This window comes from Elaeis guineensis, chromosome 4, assembly GCF_000442705.2.
Source record: "Elaeis guineensis isolate ETL-2024a chromosome 4, EG11, whole genome shotgun sequence".
Classification (NCBI taxonomy): Eukaryota; Viridiplantae; Streptophyta; class Magnoliopsida; order Arecales; family Arecaceae; genus Elaeis; species Elaeis guineensis.
The window spans coordinates 45,025,364-45,034,102 of record NC_025996.2 but is presented as its reverse complement, the minus strand read 5'-3'; the positions used below and the strand labels follow the sequence as shown (position 1 = coordinate 45,034,102).

Sequence of the window (8,739 nt, the reverse complement as noted above, 5' to 3'; positions counted from 1 at the left end):
TATTTGAGGATCCTCTTTGCCTCCTTTTATATAGAGGAAAGTAGTTGTGCATTACTTCCAAATTTGATTACAAAAGTAGAGAATCCATGCCCACTAATCCGGGACCGTAGGTTATTAATTATAAGTGTCATATGTGGGTATTAGACATGTGATTTTGATTTACAAATTTAAAATTGAAGGGAACCACCCAAGATTCTAGAAAATTATGTCAGATCAATATTTCTTTATTAATGGCCCGATGATTCGAAGTTCATCTTGCATCGTCGGCATAAATCCGACCCCATGGCTGGTGTGCATCTAAGTTTGAGATCAGATTATAGCTGATGTCAAAGAATCATCTTGGCAAAACGATCTGGCCGTCCTAATATTCGAGGAGGTCCTTTGATGTTAATGTAGCTTTCGCATAAGTCATCGGTGATAGGTCCGAGGCGAGTACTTGGTCTCTACCTGAGGTAAGGAAGGTCGAGGTCGGATGGTTGATTCCTCCCATAACACATAGTATCATATCAAGCCATGTATGATAGATGTACAATAATGCTAATATAATATGCAAGATGATGATATATAAGTTTATTTTGATTCTCTAATTAAATGTTATAATTATTGAATCACTTAATTAGGAACTAATCATTTTTTGATACTTTATACCGATTCCTTTGAATTGGGGGAACAAACCACATCAATGATGTTCATGAAATTTCTAAATAAAACTTAATTCACTGAAAGTGAACATTCTCTTTTGTGTGCACAAATCCAATTTATGGTTCAGTGCAGAAAGACATCTTATGTTAAAGGTACATAAAAGTATTTGATGCCATGGTAGGATGAAAATCTTACCAAATTGAATAGCAATGTATTTTAGGGAAAAATAATGGCAACTTAACTCCGGTGAGAATCTAAAGTAGTTGAATTCTAGATGTTTCTTTGCATTCATTTCCATATTAAAAATTGAGATTTCATATAGAAATAGAGATGAAAATAGATAGGATAATATCCGTCCGAATTTATTTTTGTATCCAAATCTATTTAGATATGAACAAAAATTGAAGCATCCAACTCATATGCATATCTATATTCATTAAAAAAATGAATATGGATATGGATAGATAACTATTCGATTCATGTCTGAATATTAGATTCTACTTATAATTTTATTTAATTTTATATAGTATTTATTAATTTTTAAAAAATATATATAATTATATTAATATGCTATTAATTTAATTTATCATCTATTTAATAATATCTTTAATTTTGTGATCGTAAAGTTTTATTATCTAACTTATATCTATATTTATATTGATCCTTTCTGTATCTGATTTGTGCCCATATCTGTTTAAAATAAATATGGATATAAATTTTTATATTTGATTAATATCTATATTTGTATTTGTATCTATCATATAAAATAAATATAGATATGGATAATGGTATCTAACCCATATCCGATCCGGTTTCGGCCTTTGGGAGAAACTTTGCAATTTATACAATATTCTTTACAATTAAATATGGACACTTAAAAAAAAATCATAAGACTATTTTTAAAACTACAATGATGACATCAAACCTCTTCAACTAAGAGCCTCAATATTAAGACATATTCATGATAATGAATAGATTGGTGTAGACAACATAGCCATACAAAAATTAGTAGAATTCCTGCATTTAGTAGGAGTTAAATGAGATATCCATGGAGACAGTCGAATACAAAAGAGAAACATAGTTGTCAATAGAATGTAGTCACCTTACCTCTTTCTGAATAGCCCAACCATCATTTTTTCCTTGACATACTCATGATCCCACGAGGTTTAAATCATCTTTTGTATGAACCGATGGTCTAGTGGTTGTCCTTGTTCTCTCAATATCTTGTTAAGCAGGAATTCACCAAAAAAAAAAAAAAAAATCTTGTTAAGTGGGAAAAGTCTAGGATTGAAACACTTATGATGGCATTTCCATCATATTTTCTTCAAAAAAAAATATTATTCTATATGTATTTGGAGAGATTTTTATATGGAGATGCAACCTGCTCACACATTCATTGTACCCACATATGTATGTCAAGTTGTTATTTCCCATAAATAAAAAAATAGAACATTTAATAGATGCAATGTACAAGATAGGTTCAAAACTAATGCAGAAATTTCTATGCATTAAATTATAAATTAAACTACAGATACTTGGTGAGTGACTAGCCAGTTTTTGACACCTAATTGAATAATACCAGAAGTTGAAACATGTGCTATGCATGTAGTATTTTTTTTCCCCTTTGAAAGTCTTTTAGGCTATCTCATTCATACTCCTCCATACAATTTGGACAATATTTAATTTATGATTCCTCTTGAATAATATGAGATAAATGAATATTTCCTTTGGTTGTCTTGATCTAATAGATGAATAGGATTACGATGATGCTGATATAAACATGCACCGGTGATGCATTGTACTACTCTAGGGCATAAGCATTCGATAGATAGCTACGATCCTATAAATCAGATGGGATTACGGAAAAAAAAATACTTGAGAAGTCCTCTGTAGATCAAAAAATGAATCTTGTTAGGCTTATCATAAAAAGAAATTATGCATCGAACTGAAAAAATAGAGTTAAACACTTGTGAATATGAGATTTCCCCTTATTGTTAGCCTCAGGAAGGTTGGAAAGAGATGTGGAGTACAGTTTCTCATGTTATTTTTAAATTACATTGAGGTTCTCCAATTAATACTAGGCTAGGTTTTCTCTGAAAAATTAAAAAAACAACTCCAAGTTACAAAACATGCTTTAGAGAAATCAAGTTATTGTTAGGCTATCAATCCTTTTCCATCAAATCAATCAAAAAAATTTTTCTATGTATTTTTTAAAAACAGATTAACAAACATGATTAGGAGCTGCTTATATTACCGGAAAATAGTGCTGGTACATCGTTGTCCTATTTCAAGTTCAAATTGTATCTTTTGTGCGAAAGAAAGAATTCCCTTTCTTCGCACAAATCGACAATTGGATCGAGCAACAGTTGCTTTGAAAACTATGCGATTAGATAAATGGAGTTCAAATTGCTTTGAGATTTATATGGAATATGATGGTTGCCAACATGAAAAGAGGCCAATTATTAAACCCACACCCCCTCCCTCAGAAATCAAAACACCAATCCATATATTCACCCCAGACATTGGCATTTCATGTACAAAAAAAAAAAAAAAAAGGACTGGTGTTTCATGTGGACCCCATATGCAAAATGAGACAAGTGGCAACCTAGGAAGAATAGATTCTGATGCCCTGCGATCTGGACCATCCATCATAACTTTTCCACCCGGGGGGCGTAAAATTTCAGTTGTGGAGTCACGGGTGTAGCACCTGTTCCGGGGGAATAGCATCTGGGGAAGGGAGAGACGAAGGGAGGGGACTGGGGAGGAGGAAGCACCGTTCGCACTTCTCTGGTACACTTGGATGACGGTGGGGAGTGGGAATGCGCGTAACCCAACTTGCCTGGCTATTAACTGTTCCAATCAATCGCCCCAACTTCTCTGGATCTACCACCCGTTGGATCCCGATCGAACGGTTAATTGGAGGAATTTTACATTGTTTCCGCGCACATCATACGCAATCCCTCCCGATACGTTACGTTACGTTACGTTACATCTCGCGTCGAATTTTTCTCGCTTCGTGGACTCCACGTGTCGGACAAACGTGCCGAATAACCGGAAATAAATAAGCGTATGAGGCGCTCGATATATTCCGAGAGCGTATCGCGATACGATATTTTCATCCGGGAATTCTGGAGAGAAGAAATGAGGACCGCTGCTTCCGCCGGCTTTCTGGAAATAAGTACCGATCGGTGGTGGAAAATTCCGTAACGGACTTTGCGTTCTAGCCGTTGGGACAGCGTTCGCACCTCACACGGCGTATGCGGCCGATGTGGTTGTGCCCTCCACCAGGTCCGGCTAAATTTGGTTCATATTTTTGGAAATTATTAATTATGTAATAAATTTTTATTTAAAATTAATTATATAAAATTATTATTTATTATTAAATTAATATTTTTTTATCAATAATATATATCGAGCATTTGATAAACATTACTTGAGTTATATATACAAAAATTTTCACTACAGGATCATGTTTATAATATTCAAAATTTTTACTTTATGGATCATGAATATTGCATCACATGCTAAATTATATGCAATGGTAGATTCAAATTAGAAATAGATCATCAAATATTTAATACTTTTGACCCGATCTCATCTTGTTCATCTGAACCTAAGTAAGGATGATGAAATCAAAGAAAGGAAAGGGTTTTGGATTAGCAGGACATGTCACAACCTTATACAGAACATCTTTAATTTTTTTTACAAAAGAAATAATAAACCTTTTTCTTCAAGAAAAAGTAAAAAAAAAGGAAAGAGGTTAGCATACCGGCTAAGGCGAGAATATGCGCACCGCGTCGCGCGCAAGTGATAAGAACGAGAAAGAATGATTCATCGTCTCTATACGCCCGGTCTATCTCGAGTAGTGTTATATATAAAAACCCCCGACCTCCGACCCCTCCTCTCTCGTCCTAATTCAAGCCGCAACCAAGGCTTGCCCCTCACTTATCGGAGAAGAAAGACTCTCCCAAAAGAAACTTATGGCGCTTCGCAAAGCCCTGGTCGGCCGCTTCCTCCACCTCGCCAAGCTCTCCTCCCCCGACCCCCAAATCCGGCTCCGACCAAATTCCTCCTTCCTCCCCCAGCGCCGCCCCGTCGTCCTCCCGGCCGTCCCCCCCGACCGCCTCCCCTTCCCCTCCGGCGACCGCCTCCTCGACCGGATCCGCGGCCTCAACCCGGACCGCATTCGCCTCGACGGTCTCTCCCCGCCACCGGTGGAGAAGGTGAAGGATGAGATGGTGGCGGAGAGGAGGGGGATCACGGTGGAGGAGGCGAGGAAGGTGCTGAGGGCGTCGCAGATGGAGGCGGCTAGGGCGAGGCTGAGGGCGATTCCGATGAGCTGCATCCCTTATTCGGAGTTCGTCGAGATCTGCTGCGACGCCTCCGGCGGCGAGCAGGGGGTGGGGATCGCCCGCTCGCTCGACGAATCCGGAGCCGTTATCGTATTGAAGAACGTCGTCTTCCTCCGCCCGGAATTGGTATTCTTCTGTTTTCACCCTTTTAATTATTTTTAATCAAAATTGGGATTATTTAATTTGATTTTTTTTTTTTGAAAAAAATCTTGTTATATAGATTATTATCGAGTTAGGTTGCTTGAATTAAATGGTTGATGTCTGATGGTATTTTCTTGGGTGTTTTGTATTTTCTCTTTCTACAGGAAATAAAGGAGGGGGTCTAGAACAGTAGTTACGTGTGTGAGATGGTAACGGTGGCAGGAGGCCGCTATATTTTACAAAACTTTTCCTCTAAAATCCCATTAAACATATGGGAATTGATTCTTTTATACATATAAAAAAAAGTGAATATCATGTTGACAATCTTTGGGAAAATAGAAGAACACTCAGAACTCTCCAGATTTGTTGGACCTTTGGGACTGATGCTTCCTTAAAAAAGAGAGTTTTAAAAGTTATTTCTTTACAATACTTTACCCACAAATCAAGAGAAAGCATCATGGTCGACTATATTTTTCAGCATCTAGACCTTCTCTGCTTTGGTAATGACTCTTTCCTAGAAATGTAATTCCAATGCTTATCAAGGGAAAAAAAAGGATATAGATATAATATATATTACCAATTTTCCAATCTTTTATTTAGAATTGTTAGATAGCATTAGGCTCTCAATTGTATGCGGTGCTTTTTATTTTAGGGGAATTTTCATTTGTTTCTCATGCATATTTTTTAAACATGCCTTTTAGTATCATCTGCATTCTATTTATATTTTTTGGGATTTATATATGCACTTCTTTTGGTTACTTTTGTCTCTGATGATTATTGGTTATATACTTGCAGACAGAATTTATATATTAAATTTTGTTTTTGTGTGAAACATCAACCAGTTTCTGACTTTGCGAAAAGTAAACCTAATCTGATTACGTACCTACGGCTACAAAGGAAAAGATGGTTTGATGAGCGGTCGACACACAATAAAAATGGGTAGCTAGTAAGGATTCCTCAGAATAAATTCTGTCTGGATTATACCCGTCCTAAATTAGTGGATTCTCTTTTATTTGCGTTTGATGAAGAGGCATCCTAAAAGTTGACCAGAACTATTGGTCCTCTAATGGTGGGCCTTGTAGGGAGAAGACATTTAGTCACACAAGTAATGTTTTATGAGCATAAGTTGAGGCAAATAATAAGGTGCTGTGGGGTTCATTTTATTGTTTGAATATTTAGTGTTCAATGTACATAGCTTGGTGCAGTCTGAGTTTTTTTTTTTTTATTTGATTCTGCATTCACTGACAAGTTTTTCTGTAGTGAAGTAACTAAATAATTCTAATCAACTAATCATATTTTAATCTTTTAATCTTCAAAAGATTTGATTATTTTCTTTTCTGTGGTTTAAGAAATCCTTATTAGTTAAGGTAGAAGGTAACTTAGATTAAATATTTCCATGTTCTCTACTTTGCATCCTTCAGGTAGCTAAAGCAATTGAGAATGTGATCCCTTTGTCACTGACTCAACCAAATGACCGTTGGTGGAAGGAACTGAGAGAGATGGAAGAGAAGAAGGTGGAGATTGATCGAAGGGCGGTTGCTCAAGTGAGGAGGGAGCTGTGGTGTGGGTTGGGATTTTTGGTAATGCAGACGATTGGATTCATGAGGCTGACCTTCTGGGAGCTTTCATGGGATGTTATGGAGCCAATCTGCTTCTACGTGACCTCTGCCTACTTCATGGCTGGCTATTTCTTCTTCATGAGGACTTGCAAAGACCCTTCCTTTGAGGGTTTCTTCGACAGCCGGTTTGCTACAAAGCAGAAGCGTCTCATGAAGGTCTATAATTTTGATCTCGACCGCTTCAATGAGCTCAGGAGGGCTTGCCCCCTCCCATCCCCACCACCTTCAGAAGAATTTCCTTCTTCTTCTTATAAGAAGGGCATGTTGATTGGAGCTGTACATTAATTACGTGGAGTAGATTTTGATTTAAAAGATCAGTTATAAAACCCACAAAATAACTGACAGCAGATAAAAACTGAAAAGGATTATTTTAATTGAAAGTTACTGAGACAAAAACCTTATTAACGTTCAAGAAAATGCTATGGTTCTAATGTCATATGTGTGGAATTGGACAAAGTTTTCACCATCCCATAAGCTGGACTCGAGATTTTGGATCTGGGTCTAGAAATTTGGGCCGTGAACGGAGTAGAAACGATGGTGACATCAAAATGCTCGTGAACATCGGGCATAGAAATTGTTTGTGCACAGCAAGCGGTGCAGAAACTCTTACATGGACCATCATCCACTGTCTTATTCATATAATCCTTATTTTTCAAAATATATTTAATATTAATTACATTTTTTATTTAAAAATTTTATATAATAAAAATATTTTTTTAAAAAAATTATAATATTTTTTTAATATTGTTTTATAAAAAATATGACGTCTTATATAAAATATTAATCTGAAGTAGGTTGTCATAATTTTTGTATAGAATAAAATTAAAATAAAATATTATAATTTTTATAAAAAATATTATAATATTATATATATATATATATTTTAATATAATAGATATATATATATATATATTTTTCGTACAGTATTATGAAAATGCCCGTGAACATCGTCCGGTAACATCGGTGCATTTAATAAGCCCAACAATTAGTCACTTTTGGGACCAGTACTGTTATTAAACATGAGTATGTCGTTGTAAATTGGTCAAATCCAACCCACCCACCCCAAGAGCCAGGTCCAAACCTATTGTCATCCCTTCGCGCTCTTTGTTCCCACGCGGCTTCGCGTTGGTACGGCATAAAAGAAGACACCGCATCACCCGCTGCCGTGCACGCCAACCTCCTTGTGCAAGCGCGCCTCCTTGTGCGAGCGCCGTTGGTTCAGCGTGTGCTGGCCGCGCATCATGTGCTGCCGTGCACGGTGGCTGTCGATCACTGTCCTGAGTCATGCCCAGCTCATGTTCTCTAACAAATAACGGCACCGATATTTTTGTTTTGTTTATTTCAGCCGTGTAACATGGCTTCGTCCCCTCCCATCTTGAATTTGAGCGGTACCGTCCTTGCGGATTCCGACGACTATGAACTGGATTAGAATTCGCTTGGATTACGTTTTTCTTTTTTCCTCCCTTGCAAGTTAACTAATTGGACTCATTGCAGTTTTGTTTAAACTAATTCAGTATGTGAACATGTATCATTTAGTTATCCGGCTAGGCCATGTAGCCAAGCAACAGCGTTGCTGACATAGAACGGAGAAAAAGATGAGAAAGTTGTGGAGCAAAAGGTGGTGGCTCAACTATCGTTCTACCAGGGTTCATCTTCCTTCAAGTTATATATAGACACAGAAAAAGACAAAGTCACAGACTTAGTTACGATCAAATAGATCAACTCTCAAATTCAGCTAGATCTAAATCAAATGATGAGTATTCTACATATTGATGGTCCAAATCATTAAATATAATTTATTATTTAAAATTATTCATATAAAAAAATCATATAATTTAAAAATATTATATTAATAATCAAAAAAATTATTATTTTATATTATTTAAATTATTCATTTTTTGATCATTTGATATATAAATTAGGAATCTCTAAATTATATGATTTTTAATATTTATATAATTTAAAAATAATAAAATATATTTAAT

The 8,739-nt window shown here is 36.1% G+C and overlaps 1 protein-coding gene across 1 annotated transcript; it reads left to right on the top strand.

Annotated features, from left to right (window-relative positions):
* The first annotated feature begins 4,531 nt into the window (after window positions 1-4,531).
* LOC105042854 (calcium uniporter protein 4, mitochondrial) lies at window positions 4,532-7,159 on the top strand. Its single transcript, XM_010920197.4, has 2 exons — window positions 4,532-5,120; window positions 6,557-7,159. The coding sequence occupies exons 1-2, from the start codon at window positions 4,623-4,625 to the stop codon at window positions 7,037-7,039; spliced, it is 981 nt and encodes a 326-aa protein (XP_010918499.1). The 5' UTR covers window positions 4,532-4,622; the 3' UTR covers window positions 7,040-7,159.
* The last annotated feature ends 1,580 nt before the right edge of the window (window positions 7,160-8,739 follow it).